The sequence below is a fragment of the Elephas maximus genome, chromosome 3 (genome assembly GCF_024166365.1).
Source record: "Elephas maximus indicus isolate mEleMax1 chromosome 3, mEleMax1 primary haplotype, whole genome shotgun sequence".
Classification (NCBI taxonomy): Eukaryota; Metazoa; Chordata; class Mammalia; order Proboscidea; family Elephantidae; genus Elephas; species Elephas maximus.
In genome coordinates, this window is record NC_064821.1 from 63,065,894 (window position 1) to 63,084,530 (window position 18,637).

Sequence of the window (18,637 nt, forward strand, 5' to 3'; positions counted from 1 at the left end):
TTCATGGGGTTTTCAATGGATGTGATCTTGGAAGTAGGTCACCCGGCATTTCTTCTGAGACGCCTCTGGGTGGACTTGAACCTCCAACCTTGGGGTTAGTGACTGAGTATGTTATCTGTCTTCACAACCCAAGGACTGTGCCCCATATCCCGTATAAATGCTTCTACCAGGGTGCCTCTATCACACCGTGGACTTATTAGTCCTCACAAAACAGAAAAGTGTAACCATCTGGAACTGTGCTGTCCAAGAGAGTGGCCACTAGCCACACATGGCTACTTAAATCCAAATTTAAATTGGTCAAAATTAAATAAAATTAAAAATTCACTTTCTCAGTCACCCTAGCCAAACGTCAAGTGCTTGATAGTCCAACTTGGTGGCTACCATGCTGGACCATGCAGAAATGTCTCTTGGACAGAGGTGGTACAGAGCAGCACTGGCCAATAGAAGGATACGTAACGCAAGCCACATGCATATTTTTCAATTTTCTATCAGACACATTACAAATGTAAAAAGAAACAGCTGAAATTAATGTTAATATATATTTAATTTAACCTAATATATCCAATATCTTCCTAAATATTATTTCAACAGGTAATTAATATCAAAAAAAAGTTAATGAGGTATTCCACATTCTTTTTTTTCCTAGTAAGTCTTCGAAATCTATATTTTACAAAAGTAGCACATCTCAGTTCAGACTAGCCACATTTCAAGTGCTCAACAGCCACATGTGGCCAGTGGCCACCATATTGGACAGAGTAGCAGGAGGACACCGGCCTGGGGACCTAGAGAACTGGGTGTGAGTCCTGCCTGTTTCACCTACTGCAGTCCTGTGTGACCTCGGGCAAGTTGTTTAGTCTCTCTGAGCCTCAGTGTTCTTACCTATAAAATGGCCATGATATTATATTAATAGGTGATATATATGTGATGTTCTGATATTCTATGTGTGATATTATTGTTGTTGTTGTTAAGTGCCATCAAGTTGATTTCAGCTCATAGCAACCCCTTGTGACAAAGTAGAACTGCCCCATAGAGTTTTCCAGGCTGTAATCTTTACTCGAGCAGATCACCAGGTCTATGTCTTGCAGAGTCAACGGGTGGGTTCAAACTGCCAGCCTTTGGGTTAGTACCTGAGCTCTTTACCATTGCACCACAATTATTATTATATCATTATCTTAAATATTATTATTAGACTGATCTCAGTGATGGTTGTGAAGATTAATAAAGAGAATGAGCATAAAACCTGCAGCACAACGCAGGCCACAGGTTAAAACTCCTGATAAACGCAACTTGTCACGGTGGTTCTTGTCTGTCTGTCCCACCATACTGAGTTCCTAGAGGACACGGGTCAGGGTCTATATCATCTCTGCTGCTTCCTCTTCCCTGCTTTCTCTGTATCCCCCCTCCCCCAGCACCTGACCCAGAGCTCCCCTCTCTGTCTGGGGATCCCTCTGCAGTTAGACAGGTGAGAAGTTGCTCAGCTTTGGTGTCTGCCCCACCTCCCAGGGCCTAGTTCTTAGCCCATGACTCAGGCTCAGCAAACATTTTTGGCCAGGAGGCCATTGGTGGTTCAGAAATCAATCCCCTGGGAAGTGGGTGTAAAGGGGAGAAGTTCTTGGCTGGGAAATAGGAGACTTGCTGGTAATTCCATATGCTACCGTGGTTAATCACATCCCCTCCCTGGGCCTCAGTTTCCCAACTGGAAAATGGACAAGTCGAACCTGAGGAACGTCAGAGCTCTTCTAGGGCATCGGAATAGTTGGTGATGGAGGCCCCTGACCAGCCAGGCCTGGCTCAGAGTTGGGGACACAGTACACACACCCTTCTCGTATACACACACACACACACACACACACACACTCCCAGGACACTGGATGAGAATGTCCATTCGCTGCACCCTGAAGGAAAGTCAGACTTGGAACCCAGGTATCCTGACCCTGCGGTACCTGCCATCCCTCTTCTTCCACTGAAGGGTGCTAGAGACACGTGATTATACAGCCCAGACTCTGGAGCCAGAGTGTTTGGCATCACCAGCCATGTGACCTTCAGCAAGTTTCTTTACTTGCCTCAGTTTCCCATCCATAAAATAGTCATATTAGTACTTACCTCATAGGGTTGTTCTGAGACTTAAATGGCCTAATACATATAAAGGCCTCAAAGCAGCTCCAGTAAGCTGTCTCCAAGTGTTCACTGTTATATTACTTTTGGTCCACATGAAGCAGGTAGAAGAAGACACAGAATTAGCACTACTCAGCCAAATCCTAGGCACATAACAGACTTTATGTCATTCAGTCCTTACATGAACTATTATTATCCCCCATTTCACAGATGAGAAGACCGAAACTTACAGGGGTAAAATGACTCACCCAGGGTCACACAGACAGCAAGTGGCAGAACAGGGATTCAAACCCAGCTCTGACTCTACAGCCCTCTCTCTTCAATGCCTCACTATCTTTTGGAGGAAGAAGAAGAAATAAGCTCCAGGCTCTATGGCTGGGTTCCCTGTGGGGTGACCTAGCCCAAGCTCCCCTCTGCTAGGAAAACCTGCCTCCCTCTAGAAGTTCTGGCCCCAGGGTCGTTGTTGTTGTTGGGTGCTGTTCAGTCAGCTCTGGCTCATAGTGACCCTATACACAACAGAACAAAACACTGCCCAGTTCCGTGCCATCCTCATGATCGTTGTTATGCTTGAGCCCATTGTTGCAGCCACTGTGTCAATCCATCTCATTGAGAGTCTTCCTCTTTTTCACTGATCCTGTACTTTACCAAGCATGATGTGTTTCTCTAGGGACGGATCCCTCCTGACAACATATACAAAGTATGTGAGACGAAGTCTCGCCATTCTTCTAAGGAGCATTCGGGCTGTGCTTCTTCCAAGACAGACGTGTTCGTTCTTCTGGCAGTCCATGTTATTCGATGTTCTTCGCCAACACCACAATTCAAAGGCATTAATTCTTCTTTGGTCTTCCTTGTTCATTGCCCAGCTTTTGTACGCATCTGAGGCCATTGAAAACACCATGGCTTGGGTCAGGGACACCTCACTCCTCAAAGTGACAACTTTGCTTTTTAACACTTTAAAGAGGTCTTTTGTAGCAGATTTATCCAATGCAATGCGTCTTTTGATTTCTTGACTGCTGCTTCCATGGGCATTGATTGTGGATCCAAGTAAGAGGAAATCCTTGACAACTTCAATCTTTTCTCCGTTTATCATGACGTTGCATATTGGTCCAGTTGTGAGGATTTTTGTTTTCTTTATGCTGAAGTGTAATCCACACTGAAGGCTGTGGACTTTGATCTTCATCAGTAAGTGCTTCAAGTTCTCTTCACTTTCAGCAAGCAGTGTTGTGTCATCTGCATAATGCAGGTTGTTAATCAGTCTTCTATCAATCCTGATGCCCCATTCTTCTTCATATAGTCCAACTTCTTGTATTATTTGCTCACCACGCAGACTGAATAAGTATGGTGAAGGTATATAACCCTGATGCACACCTTTCCTGACTTTAAACCACGCAGTATACCCTTGTTCTTCTCTAACGACTGCCTCTTGGTCTATGTATAGGTGCCTCATGAGCACAATTAAGTGTTCTGGAATTCTCATTCTTTGCAATATTATCCATAATTTGTTATGATCCACACAGTCAAGTGCTTTAGCATAGTAAATAAAACACGGGTAAAAATCTTTCTGGTATTATCTGTTTTCAGCCCGGACCCATCTTACATCAGCAATGATATCCCTGGTTCCACATCCTCTTCTGAATCTGGCTTGAATTTCTGGCAGTTCCCTGTCGATGTACTGCTGCAACCCCTTTTGAATGATCTTCAGCAAAATTTTACTTGTGTGTGATGTTAATGATATTGTTCAATGATTTCCACATTCAGTTGGATCACCTTTCTTGGGAATAGGCATAAATATGGATCTCTTCCAATTGATTGGCCAGGTGGCTGTTTTCCAAATTTATTGGCTTGAACGAGTGAGCACTTCCAGCGCTAAGCCTGTTTGTTCAAACATCTCAGTTGGTATTCCATCCACTCCTGGAGCCCTTTTTTCGCCAGTGTCTTCAGTGTAGCTTGAACTTCTTCCTTCAGTACTATTGGTTCCTGATCATACACTACCTCCTGAAATGATGGAATGTTGACCAATTCTTTTTGGTATAGTGACTCTCCTTCCATCTTCTTTTGATGCTTCCTGAGCCAACCAGTATTTTTCCCATAAACTCCTTCCCTATTGCAGCTCGAGGTTTGAATTTTTTCTTCAGTTCTTTTCGCTTGAGAAATGCTAAGCATGTTCTTCCCTTTTGGTTTTTTAACTCCAGGTCTTTGCTTATGTCATTAAAATACTTTGTCTTCTTGAGCCGCCCTTTGGAATCTTCTGTTCAGCTCTTTTACTTCATCATTTCTTCCTTTTGCTTTAGCTAATCTATGTTCAAGAGAAAGTTTCAGAGTCTCTTCTGACATTAATCTTGGTCTTTTCTTTCTTTCCTGTCTTTTTAACGACCTCTTGCTTTCTTCTTGTATTATGATCTTGATGTCATTCCACAACTGGTCTGGTCTTCAGTCATTAGTGTTCAACGCATCAGATCTATTCTTGAGATGGTCTCTAAATTCAGGTGGAATATGCTCAGAGTTGTACTTTGACTCTTGTGGACTTGTTCTAATTTTCTTCAGTTTCAACTTGAAATTGCATGTAAGCAATTGATGGTCTGTTCTGCAGTCGGCCCCTAACCTTCTTCTGACTGATGATATTTAGCTTTTCCATTGTCTCTTTCCACAGATGTAGTCGATTTGAATCCTGGTATATTCCATCTGGTGAGGTCCACATATATAGTCGCCATTTACGTTGTTGAAAAAAGGTATTTGCAGTGAAGAAGTTGTTGGTCTTACAAAATTCTATCATGTGATCTCTGGCATGGTTTCTATCACCAAGGCCACATTTTCCAACTACCAGTCCTTCTTTGTTTCCAACTTTCACATTCCAATCTCCAATAATTATCAATGCATCCTGATTGGATGTTCAATCAATTTCAGACTGCAGAAGTTGGTAAAACCTTAGTTTCTTCATCTTTGGCTTTAGTGGTTGGTGGGTAAATTTGAATAATAGTCATATTAACCGGTCTTCCTTGTGAGCATATGGATATTATCTTATCACTGACAGAGTTGTACTTCAGGATAGATCTTGAAATGTTCTTTTTGACAAATGCAATGCCATTCCTCTTTAATTTGTCATTCCTGGCATAGTAGACCATAGGATTGTTGGATTCAAAATGGCAAATTCCAGTCCATTTTAGCTCACTAATGCCTAGGATATTGATGTTTATGTGTTCCATTTCATTTTTGACGATTTCCAATTTTTCTAGATTCATACTTCATACATTCTATGTTCAGGTTATTAATGGGTGTTTGCAGCTGTTTCTTCTCATTTTGAGTCGTGCCATGTCAGCAAATGAAGGTCCCAGAAGCTTGACTCCACCCAAATCATTAAGGTCAACTCTACTTTGAGGAGGCAGCTCTTTCCCAGTTGTCCTTTGAGTGCCTTCCAACCTGGGGGCGCATCTTCCGTCACCATATCAGACAATGCTCTGCTGCTACTCATAAGGTCTTCATTGGCTAATTTTTTTTCAGAAGCAGACTGCCAGCCCCTTCATCCTAGTCTATCCTAGTCTGAAAGCTCAGCTCAAACCTGTCCACCACGGTGACCCTGCTGATATTTGAACACCGGTGTCATAGCTTCCAGCATCACAGCAACATGCAAACCCCCACAGTATGACAAACTAGCAGATGTGGAGTGACCCCAGGGTGCACCCTGTTACATCAGGGTCCCTCCACCTGCCTGTCCCATGGCCCTAGACTCAAGGAAGGAAGTGGTTCCAGCTGTAGCCTCAGTGGGTGTTTTCTGGATAGGACTTTATAGCAGCCAGACAACTAAAGCCCAGAAACCTCCCATTTGCATAATCCCCACAATCCTATGCAGCCCCGGCTTCCCTTTGTGATATTAATTAAGTGGGAAAAATATCCTGGTCAAGGAGGACTGGCTTCTGTTTTTCAACCATTGTCCCCTCACCCCACACCTACTGCCTCACCCTCCCAAATATTCCATGGGTGTGGTTCAGCCTCTGAATACAGAAACAAGAGGCTTGAACCCGCACCCATGTGTACCTCATCTCTGTTCTCCTAGGTCTACGTGGCCCCTCGAACCACTGGAAGGAAGGCTCAGAGACCAGCAATCAGTGGGTGTTAAATGTTCAATGTGTTATAAAACATACCATTTGCATTTAAAAATTAATCCTGGAGGAAAACATTAGACTATCAGTTAATAGGTAGAACTGACGAGCTGGCTGCTTTCCAATCCATCACAGGCACTTACAGCTCTGAGCTCTTCCCAGTCTTCGCGATCAGCCCAGGAAGACAGAACCACTTGCTTTATTTCCTTGGACCCCCTTGACTCACTTTGGACTTCCTCCCTGGGCCTCAGTTTCTCAACTGGAAAATGGACGAGTGGAACCTGATAAATGTCAAGGCCCTTGTGTGGCATCTATATAGTTGGTGATGGGGGCCCCTGACCAGCCAGGCCTGGCTCAGAGGTGGGGCACAGCAGATGCTTCCCTCCTGTACACACACACACACTCACACTCACATACACACACACACACACACACACTCCCAGGACACTGGATCACAATGCCATTCACTGCACCCTGAAAGAAAGCTAGACCTGGAACTCAGGTCTCCTGACCACACAATACCTGCCGTCTACCTCTCTCTGGGGAGGAGAGAGAGAGAAACATGATTACAGGGCCCAGGCTCTGGAGTCAGATTGTTTGTCATCCGGCTCAGCCGCTCACCAGCTGTGTGAACTTTAGCAAGTTTCTTAATTTGCCTCTATTTCCTCATCCAGAAAATCATGGCCAGTTGCCAATCCCACCCAATACCTTGGAGAAAATCTCACCACTGTCACCCACTAACTTGCCGTGTGACCTTGAGTTAGTTACCTTCCTTCTCGGAACCTCAGTTTTTTCATTTATAAAATGAGACAAGTGGAGAAGCTGATGCCAAACTCTTCCAAATCTAAAAATTCTAGGGTTCTGTCATCATCAATGTCAAACAGGTGTACTGAGGGCCTACTGTGTGCATGGTTCACCTCAGCATCCTGAGGCCCACTTCCCAAGACCAGTCTGTCCAAGGGACATCTGTGAAGGCTGAGAAATCTGGGTTCACTCCCCACAAAGCTCCTTCTCATTCCCTCTTCTTTGAACCACTCTTGGACCCCAGACACCTGGTCCCATCTGGATGCTGAGACAAAAGATACCAGGAGACCTTAGTTCTAATCCCAACACTGCCCTGACCCACTGTGAGACCCTGAGTAGGGCTGTTCCCTCTCCCATGCAACCCAAGGGCAGCAGGACTTTGGAAGGGCCAGGGGCCCTGCCCACACTGGCTGAAGTGCTGGCTGGATTGCTGGATCCCAGTCTCTCCTGAGAGGCCCAGGAAAAGTGAGGCAGTCGAGGGAGGTGGAGGCAGGGCACAGATGCCTCAAGTAAGCATCCTAGGAGCATTTTTTTTTTTTATTGTGATTTAGGTGAAAACGTACATAGCAAATTAATTTCTCACTAAACAGTTAATATGTATGTTGTTTTGTGTGACGTCAGTTGTCCACCCCTCAGCATGTCAACACTCTCCCCTCCTCCACCCCAGATTCCCTGTTTCCGTTCATCCAGTTTTCCTGTCCCTTCCTGCCTTCTCATCTTTGCTAAGAACATTTTTTGAGGGGTGAATGAGACAACATTTGTAGAGTGTTACAGCGCAGCCCCTGGCAGCTATTGTTATTATTATCATTATCTCAACAATGAGAGGTACCTTCGAATTTGAATAATCACAAATCACGTTCAGGGCTGGCCTCCATAAGGCTTTTCCTGGGTTCTAAGCCCTGCTTGCAGTGACTTCAAGATTCTTGGTTTTTGGGCACCAGTTCTGTCCTTTCAAAAACTCTTGAGTAAATTTCTTGTAATCCAGAGAATTGTCACAGCTCATAGGTCACCACCTCCTGGAAGCCTGCCTGCTTTCCATCATCCTCCCTCCTTTTCATCCATCCATCCATCCATCCATCCATCCATCCATCCATCCATCCATCCATCCATCCATCCATCCATCCATCCATCCATCCATCCATCCATCCATCCATCCATCCACCCACCCACCCACCCACCCATCCACCCACCCACCCACCCATCCACCCACCCATCCACCCACCCATCCATCCATCTATCCTTCCTTCCTTCCTTCCATCCGTCCACCCACCCACCCACCCACCCACAGTTTTGGTAAATACTTCTGGAACACCTCCTTTGTGCCTGGCCCTGTTCACTTGTGAACCAGCTGTAATCTTTGCCCTCCAGGAGCTCCACTCTTATCCTAGGAATTTTCTAGAGAGCTCAGGTACTCCTGGTTCTATGGCTTTTTCTTTTCACATGCAAGGATCCTTAAAGAATGGAACCTGCGCCTTACCTTTCTGAGTGTTTCCCCAACCCCAATGCCCAGCCAAGTCTGGATTTTTTATGTGATTGTGATTGGATAAGGGGCTGCTCTCCTGGCCCCCACTGCCTCCACACCCAGCTCCCCAGCCCAGCTCCCCAACCCTGCTGCACCTCTGTTGCCGGGCACCCAACAAAACAGCTCTTTCAAACTCCAGAAGAGAGGCAGAATTGGGGAACAGCCGGCCAGGTGGGCAGCCATAAAGACTCCTCTGTGTACTACTCCCGCAGAGCGCAATGATCAAAGCGTCCCATATCAGGCCGGGGTGTAACTGTAACGAACTTTTACCTGGATGTGGCACTCCACAGTTTACAGAGGCGGTTCCCATTTCTTGGCTCCTTTCATCTTCCCAGCAGGGCCCCTGCCACAAGGAAACTGAGGCTTGGAAAGGGACACAACCTCCCCACCTCCCCCCGCACCAAAGCCATGCAGATAGTAAACGGTGGAGTCAGTATTTGAACTCAGCTCTCCTGACATTAAATCGGGTGCCTTTTCAACCACATCACTGCACCATACAAGCTTCAAAAGGGCCTTAACCTGGGGCCTGGGCCCAATCTCTGGCTCCCAGCCCAGCCTTCGTGAGCCTGTTGAGTGATCTTAGCTAAGTCAGTTCCTCTCCTGACTGCAGTTTCCTCCCCTGCAAAGTAAGGAGAGTTTTCTAGGCTCCAAAAATTGTTGTGAAGATTATAGCAGATGATGTGGGAAACAGGCTATGGACACAGGTTGCCAACCGCCAGCCAAACCCCCTTCCCCCAGGACCATCGGCCACAAGCTGGACTGTCCAGCCCCTCTGGGCTCACAGGAAAAAGTGACTGTTTGGCTCCCAGTGGTAATTCCCATGGCTCACAGATGCCTAGTTAGCGTTTTACCAGCTATTTCCAATGTCAGGAAGGATTTTTGTGTTTCCAGTGCCAGGAGGGTTCTTTTTGCTGGTGGGTGAGAGGCCTCAGGTCACGCCAGTAATCAATTACTCAGTACCCAGGGGCCTGGCCCTCTGCTGGGCTCTGGGGGTTGGAGATGAACAGGATGCAGTCTGCCCCAGAAGGGCTCTCATCTAGAGGGCCATGAGCTAGCAGAGCAAAGGAGCTAACAATGTTCACAAGTATGCACTCCTGGCAGGCGTTTTGCACATGCTCTTCATTCCGTATTGGTAACAACCCTGTCAGAATCAGACCCATTTTACAAATAAACTGAGGCTCAAAGAGATTAAGGCCTCTTCCTGCTCAAGACTATACAGGATTTGAAGACATATCTCCTTTGACTCCTTCCACTCCACGCGGCTGCCTTGCAAAAAATACAAGGAAGATAAAGGAAACAGAGTGTGTATCACCAGGGCACTGGGGAGCTTTAGAGAAGGGGCATTGGTCTATGGCGGGATTCCTGGAGATAGTAGGTGACCAGCTGCTTGGAGGATGGGTAGGATTCTGGAGACAAGATGGCAAGAACACAGTCCTAAGTGAAGCCGAGTGTGACAAGAGATTGGGGGTGGGAAAATGGATCTGGGAAATTGAGGACGACAGTTTAGCTGGTGCAGAAGGTATGTATGTGGAGGCCAACAGTGGGAGATGAGACTGGGGAGGTGGGCTGGATCCTGTTCCTGAGGGGCCTTGAATGCCAGACCGGGTAGTTTATATTTACCACGGGGGAGCAATCGGAAGCCATTGAAGATTTTTGAGCAGGAAAGTGACACAATCAGAGATTGAGGGTTTCAGGAAAACTCTCCAGAGTCCAGAGGGTTAAGAGCAGGGAGCTAGAGAAAGACGATGAGACTAAATGAGATCCATCACCCTAGCTTTGCATTCGGTCTCCCTCTGCCGTCAAATAATTAAAAACATTGAGCACTTACGGTGGACCAGGCCCTGTGCTAAGCATTTCATGTGTTAGCTCATTTCAGCTACACAACAGCTCTAGGCGATATTAGCCCCACGTTATAGATGAGGAAACTGAGGCACAGGGAGGTAGAGTGGCTAGGACAAGGGTGGAGTGGATTTGAACCCAGGCAGTCTGCTCCCAAAGCAACGACCCTTCAGAATAAGAGCAAAGGGAAGTTCTTCAGAAAAAAAATCCAGGTGCCCCCACCCACCCCGGAAGGCTGGTCACGGAGTGGAGTAGGGGACTAGGGGTCAGAAGTCAAAACCCAGGACTCCTGCACTTCCTGTCTCCGGCCACCTCTTATACGTGCTTTTGGAGAGTGCATTAACCGTCATGACCGCCAGGTGGCAGTAGGGAGACTAGTTGCTGGAGCCACATCCTAGGCCAACCTCCTCCAGCCCTGAGTCACAAAGGCCCAGGTCTGGCAGTGAGCAGCCTGACACAGAACGACTTTCGGGTGAGTCTCCCCCCTTGGTTGCTCCTCTCCACTCTCCCTGCAGCCCATGTGCCCAGAGGAGCATCTGGAGCAGAGCAGGTTCGAGGTGAGGAGGAAGGAGTTGCCTGCTCTATGTCCTATCAGGTCACTGGAGTAGCACACGGCGGCTCATAGTACTGTTCATTGAGAGCTTTTAACAACCCAGGGACACATGCTCGCACCACAGTTGTTGTTGTGTGCCGTGGAGTCGATTCCAGCTCCTAGAAACCCCGTAGGACTGAGGAGAACTGCCCCACAGGGTTTCCAAAGCTGTAATCCTTAGGGGAGCAGATCACCTATCTTTTCTCCAGAGAAGCCGCCAGTGGGTTCGAACCACCATCCTTTCCGTTAGCTTCCAGCACTTAACCATTGCACCACCAGGGCTCCGCCTCGAACCGCGGCGCTGGGTGGGGGATGGGGACTCCGCATTGTACCTACAGCAAGATTTCGTTGTTAACTGCTGCGGAGTACGCCCCTGACTCAGGCCCCCCCATACACAACGGGATCAAAATGTGGTGATGAGCCATAGGATTTTCATTGGCTGGGTTTTGGGAAGCAGATCGTCAGAACTTTCTTCCTCGTCTGCTTTAGTCTGGAAGATCCACTGAAGCCTGTTCAGCATCACAGCAACACACAAGCCGCTGCTGACAGGTGGTTACACACGAGGTACATTGGCCGGGAATCGAACCTCGGTCTCCACATGGAAGGGGAGAATTCTACCACTGAACTACCAATGCCCTCACAGCAACGTTATAGTTACGTTAAAAAATACACGTGCCTAGAAAAATGCCTGGAAGGAAATGGATCAAAATATTAACAAAGGTTCTCTCAGACTGAGGGGATTATGTGTGGTTATCGACTTCCACCTTAACTCTTCTGTATCTTCTTTATTGTTTTACGAGTGTATGTTTTTTTTTTTTCTTTTATCCTGAGGCAGAGAAAAAAGTTTCCTTAAAATGCAGAGAAAAGCAATTCAAAAGATTTTTTATCTTTCAAATGTTACCTCTCCCGGGCAGCCTTCCCTCCTTCTCCAGACAGAGGTAGTGGCTGCCCCCTCTGTGCCCACACGTGTGGCTATTGAGCACTTGAAATATGGCTCGTATGAATACAGAGTGCTGAAGTATAAAATGCACATCGTATTTTAAAGACTTAGTATGAAAAAAAGAATGTAAAATAGTTCATTAATTACACACTGAGATGCTAATACTTTGGGTATATCAGGTTAAATAAAATACATTAAAATTAACTTCACCTGTTTCTTTTTTCCTTTTTTCGACGTGAAACTGTGAAAAAATGAAAATTATGCATGGGGATCGCATTGTAGTTCTTTTGGGAGGTGAGAGTCCATGAGCTTCAGGAGGGTAGATCTGTGACTCTCCGAGCTCAGGTCCAAAGAGGGACAGAGCCCTGAGGTCACACAGCAACCCAGTGGCAGAGCTAGAACTTCAGCAGATCTCTGGAAGGAGAAATTTCCCCTGGCCTGGCACTTTTAAAAAAAAAAAAAAAAAAAAAACTGGCTCCAGTGTAGTCTGAGCCACAGCTGGCCATATGCCCCCATCAGTCCAGCATCTGAGAAGGGAAGGGACACTGGGTTGGGAGTTGGAGACCTAGGTACATTAAGAGGTGATATATATATTCTCTCCAGGCTCTGTCACTCGGCACAACATATCTCCCATTCAGGGGTCTCTTCATCTTCCCTTTTGGGAAGAGGAACCTCAGAGAAAACCGAGGTGACCCAGAGCTCATTTGCATCCCCTGGTAGGGCCTAGATGAGAACACAGCCCCCAGCACAACTATGAGAGAGTGGGGAATGACAAGGGCCTCAAGAAACCACCTTGCCAATGCTCTCATTTTGAAGCTGTGGCAAGTGAGGCCAAGAGAGGGCAAGTGCCCTGCCCAAGGTGGCACAGTGATTTCGGGAGGGTCAGGACATAGTCTAGGTGTAGAAGCCAAGCCAACTGCATAGACCAGGAGGATGGTGGCATGAATTAGAAGTCAGGCTGCCCCTGGTCCTGCTCAGCCAAACTCATGCTGCTTCCCCCACCTCAAAACCCAAACCAAACCCATTGCCATGGAGTCGATTCTGACTCATAGCGACCCTATAGGACAGAGTAGAACTGCCCCATAGAGTTTCCAAGGAGCGCCTGGTGGATTCGAACTGCCAACCTTTTCGTTAGCAACCATAGAACTTAACTGCTATGCCACCAGATTTGCCCCCACCTCAGATCAATTAATTCTCTATTTATAATCTTCAATGGCTCCCCATTGTGCTTAAAATATAACCCATACTCCTCCTCTGCAGCCTAATCCCCTCCACACCCCAGCTTACTTCAGCTGCTGTTTATAGGGCGTACCCAGCATGCTCTCATCTCAGGGCCTTTGCGTTTGCAGTCCCTTCTACCTGGAACAAGCTTCCCAAATGAAACACTCTTCCCACACATTTGCACAATGGGTTCCTCACCATCATCTTTCAGCTGTCAGGCCTCCTGCTCTGAGAGGCCCTTCCCTCTCCCCTGGCTAGAGCAGCCTCCTCCCCTCAGTCACTCACTGTCCCATCACTCTGTTTTATTGTCTTCCTACCACTTAGCACCATCTGAATTCTCTTGCCCATATGGCAGGTCTCCCCTAGTAGAATGCCCACCACCCCTCTGTCAGTTTATCATACTGTGGTGGCTTGCATGTTGCTATGACAATGGAAGTTATGCCACTGGTATTTCACATACCCATAGGGTCACCCATAGTGGATATGTTTCAGTGGTGCTTCCAGACTAAGACAGACTAGGAAGAAAGGCCTGGAGTAACTTCCAAAAATTATCCAAGGAAAACCCTATGGACTACAACAGAATAATGGTCCAATATAATGCTGGAAGATGAGCCCCCTAGGTTGGGAGGCATTCGAAATACGTGGTGGTCTAAACAATGGACTGAAGCATACCAGTGATCATGAAGATGGTGAAGGACCGGTCTACATTTCGTTCTGCTGTACATGGGTCGCCATGAGCCAGGGTCAACTTGATGGCGACTAATAACAACAACAAATAGAATGCAGGCTCCAGGAGTCCCTGCCTCCCAGTGCCTGGCCAATGTTCATCAAAACAAATTTGATTGAAAAAAACATGGACAGTCAGGTTGCTGAAGCCTACTCCCAGATGCACACACAAAATCCACCACGTGACCTTAGGGAAGTACTTTTCCCTTTCTGGTTCTCAATTTCCCTTTCTGACAAATGGAGCTCCCACTGCTGCAGGCTGGCTAGCAGGGAAAGCTGGTTGAATTAGCATCAGACGAGTTGATGGGTGTGAACACTGCTTTGTAAACTGTTAAAGTGTGACTGTAAATGCGAGTAGCTGTTGTCATTAGACAAATGAAGCCAAAGCCACCTCTTCCTCTGCCAAGGAGGGGGTTGGGTCAAGTGCCCTCTGGGGTGTCCAAGCTGCGGATGTGTTGTTCTGAGTCCAGGAGCTGCCTGCAGGGAGCTCACAGTCTGCAGGGGTTGGGGAGATAAGATGCATGCCAGAAACCATCAAGCAATCCAATCAAACAGACCAGCTACAGACCTGAGTGGGGTTGACCATCATTCAGGAAGCAGATAATAAGTGTGAAGGGGTCAGAGAGGGGCGAGGCCAGTGTCAATTAAAGCTCTTGGTGGGGGTTGGGGTGGGGCTGAGTCCAAGTCATTAGAGTGGAGATGGCAACTAGGTGGAGGCCGCGGCTGGAACAAAGGCCCTGCTGAAGGCAGTTGCCACAGAGACTGGTGTGGAGGCGGGCTTGGCCAGATTGTCAAAGGCAGCCATCTATAGGTTTCCAAATGGGGGAAAAAATCATGCTTAGGCAGAAACAGGGCGGGACTGAAGGGAGGCTTTATTTTATTATGATCACTATTAACTTTTTTTTAGCCAGGAAAAGGTTCTGGACTAATGCATATTTAATTAAGCAACACTGAGTAAGTCACTTCTTTCTTGGGCCTCAGTTTTCTTATCTGTGAAATGGGACTTGGAAAGTTGACTAAATGACTTCCTGAACTCTATTCGTTCATAGGAGGAAGATGGGGCCAGCGCTGGAGTCAGACAGACTGGATTTTGAATCCTAGATGCAAATTGCTGTATGATCTGAGACAGATTACTTATCTGGTCCTCAGTTTCATCATCTGTTAAACATTAGCCTGGTGGAGTTGAAAGGATTAAGGGGGATGATGTGTATATAAAGCTTAGCCCAGCATCTAGTGGTTGTTGTCATTATTCTTAGGTGCCGTCTCGTTGATTCTGACTCATGGCGACTCCATGTATGTGGAGTAGAACTGCTCTAGAGGGTTTTCAAGGCTGTGACATGCTTCCTTTCAGAAGCAGATTGCCAGGCCTATCTTCCTAGGCACTTCTGGGTAGGTTTGAATCACATACATTTTGGTTAAATAGCCTTTCACAGAAAATCCAAACCTGTTGCCATAGAGTTGATTCCAACTCATGGAGACCCGATGTGTTAGAGAATAGAACTGCTCCATGGTTTTTTTTTGGCTGTAATCTTTATGCAAGCAGATCACCAGGCCTTTTCTTCTATGGTGGCTCATGGGTGGGTTCAAACCACCAATCTTTAGGTTAGTAGATGAGTGCAAACCATTTGCACCACCCAGGGGCCTTACTAGTCCCTGGTACCAGATCCTTAATAAATGATAGCCACTGTTGTTCTTATTTTGAGTCAAAGGTGGGAGGTAACTGAGAGTGGATGGGTGGTGATGAGGGCCGGGGGGAAGAAATAGAGCAAAAGAGCTGAATCAGCCCAGTCCATAGCAGGGGCTCAATAAATATTTCGTGAATTGGGCAGGGTCAGGAAACCTGGATGTTCTCGTGCACCACTGCCCTTCCTGCAGAAAGACTCTTCTGAAGACTTGGAGCAAGCCTGTCCAGGAGAGGGAGTCCTGGCCCAGGATGGGCCCCCCCACCCCCTGAGGTCTGACAAGCAGAAACTAAAAATAAAGGCCAGCCCCTCCGCCGAGAATCTTGACCCTGAGAAAAGTCTGGAGGCATAAAAGGGAGAAATCTCCCCTTGCCTCCTCTCTCCCTGCTCACTTCTCCTGCTTCTTACCTGCAAGGCCTTACCTCCCAGCCTGCAAGGCCACCTCCTCCAGGTGGCCTTCCAGGATCATGCCTATTTCAGTTGGACTTTTGGAGCTTCAATATGTGACCCAATTTTCCAAATCTTAGATGGGGTCCCAGAGTCTGTGGTGCCATTTTCTTGGTATGGACTGTAGGGTGGGCCGTCAGGGGAAGGGATTGCTAGGACATTTTGATAGTTTGTGGGACAAAGGGACAGGAGAGGTCTGGGTGGCATAGACTGGACTTAAACTGTCTGTGCCTCCACTGGGCTGTTACACCCACTCCACAGAGCAGAAAGCTCCCAGTTAAGTTTTGCCTGTCAGGAGTGCAGCTCCCAAAGGCCAGGGGCCCTGCCTGGGTGATTCCGGAAGGCTCCCTGCAGCCCGCCCACCATCAGCCTCAGAAAGGCCCTCTAATGATGATGGTGATGAAGGCTGTCAGAGCAGAGCTGGGCCCACAGGGATGGAAGATGGGCTTGTGTCCTCCCTGAAGGGACAGCCTGGTACAAAATCATGGCTCTACAGACAGGTTCATTCCACGACGTGGGAGGGGAAGGGCAGCTCCCTCAGACACCCCTACCGTCAAACTACATTCAGAACCAGACCTACAGAGGGGAGAAATTCTATGTACAGAGAGGAGGGTCTGCGAAGAGGGGCGGGTGGGCTCGCTCGGAACAACAAGCCAGGGAGAGGAGGCCTGAGGTCTGCCTGTCAGGACCTGGCCCACCGCTGCCAGAGAGACACCCCCGCTCCCCCCCCCGCCCCGCCCAAGGCCTTCGGGTTAGCGCCAAGGCCCCCTCTCCCTGGCTGAGGCCCCAGCCCAGCCCCAGCGCCTGGGAAAGCCGCCTGTTTTGTTCCCAGCTCCCCCCCGACCACCTTTTTTTTTTTTTTTTTTTTCATTCATTGCAGTTCGGTCCCTTTCGGAGCCGCAGGGACCAGGGTGGCAGGGCTGAGACGAGGGGGTGGCACTCCCGGCCCTGACAGGTAGGGCCAGCCCCCGCTTTGGGCAGCCCCTTCTCCCTCCCTCCCCCTGGGTCCTCTCTCCCTGCCCCTGTCAGCCGCGCCAGACGCTCTCAGGCTTTGCAGCATTCAATAAAAATTGAGAAACATTTGGGCTGAAATCGCTGCTTTATCTGGAGAAGCCACAGCGCCGGAAGAGACCACTGCTGCGCGGGGGGGAGCCCGGGGTCTCCGTCTCCCGGGCGCGTGGAGTCTACGCGCTCCAGCTCCCCGCGACCCCGGAGTGACCCTGTGGACTCCCGGCACCCGGAGCTCCGGGGCGCGTCCGGCCAGCTGGGGTCCGAGGTGCGTGCAGGGGGCGGTGGCCAGACCGGGCTCCCCCCGCGCTGCGGCGCAGGTGGGCCGTGCCCAGCGCTGGCGGAGCCCGGGTCCCCGTTCTGCCCGGGCTGGATGGCTCATTCTGCTGGCTGCGCGGTGGCGGCGGCTGTGTGTGCGCCGCGCCTCGCCGCTCCCCCCGGCCCCCCGAGCCCGGGGCGCGCGCTCCCGCCCGGGCCGCCCGAGCCCCGCGGCGCCGCGGCCGGAGGCCCCGGGCAGCACAGCCATGGCCCTGCGGAGGCTGGGGGCCGCGCTGCTGCTGCTGCCGCTTCTCGCCGCCGTGGAAGGTGAGCGGGCGGGCGATGGGGGCGGGGAGCGGCCGGGCACGGGCGGCCACCGGCGCCCACCTCCGCCCCGCGGCCCGCAAAGTTTGCCCGGGGGCTGGCGCTGGGCTCAGGTGGCCGCGGGGAGGTGTGTCCGGCCGCGCAGGGAGGCGCGGGCCCCGCGGGCGCCCGGGAGCGGCGGGCGCTGATTGACTGTGCCAGGAGGAGGCGAAGGGACCATATTGCCGAGGCTTTGTAGCCAGCCCGGCGAGCACCGCCCAGGGCTGGGGGCTGCCCACGCGCGCTCACCGCCCCCGGTCCGGGCACCCCCCTCTCGCCGGCCTGGCTTGGCTCGGCACCCGGTGGAGGGGCGAGGGGCCCGGTGCACGGTCGGGGCTGGAAAGTTTGGCAGGGAGCAGAGGGAAGGAGGCACCACGGCTGGCCAGGGCGGGGGCTCCGGGTCCGCGCCCCCGGAATGGGGCCCGGCGCCCCGAGAGTGGCGATTGGCAGAGTGGAGTGAGCGCGCCGCCAGCCCCCGCGCCGGTGCCTGCCCATCGCCCGCAGCGTACAATGGGGTCCCCTCCCCGGGAGGACCGCGGGGGGGATGGGGCTGTGGGCATCTCTCCGCTGCGCGGGGTCTCCGGGCACCCCTGCCGGCCACCGCCCCGCAGGCGGCAGAGCTCAGCGTGGCCACTGGAGCCCCGGGAACTCTCCGGCTGCCGCCAGGGCGGGACCAGATGCTCTTGCCATGTGTTAGCCTTGGCTAGGTCGGTGAACCCCCTCCGTATGGCCCACGAGTGTTGGTACCACCCGACCCCCAGCAGGGCGGGGGTGGCCGCCGGGTCTTCTAAGCTAGCTTGCTCTGGAGGGAAAGTTAGTGGGGCCTGGGTGTGTCTACCAGGAATGGCCAAGCTTGCAGGCAAATAAATGAATATGAATAATGGTTCTCATGTGTACTGCACTTTACAGTTTACAAACCGCTTTACAGTTAATAAAGTACTTTGTATTACAACGGGCTGCACAGTTGACAAGGTAGTTTTAGCTTTACAAAGTGCTTTCCCACCCACAATTTTGTTGGATTCC

The 18,637-nt window shown here is 49.7% G+C and overlaps 1 protein-coding gene across 2 annotated transcripts in view; it reads left to right on the top strand.

Moving 5' to 3' along the window:
* The first annotated feature begins 17,470 nt into the window (after positions 1 to 17,470).
* Positions 17,471 to 18,637, top strand: part of EPHB2 (EPH receptor B2) — a 228,142-nt gene continuing 226,975 nt past the window's right edge. For both annotated transcript variants that reach the window (XM_049878222.1, XM_049878223.1), the window contains exon 1: positions 17,471 to 17,578. In XM_049878222.1, the coding sequence (XP_049734179.1) occupies positions 17,518 to 17,578 (61 nt within the window). In that variant the 5' untranslated portion in view covers positions 17,471 to 17,517. The remainder of the gene's footprint in view (positions 17,579 to 18,637) is intronic.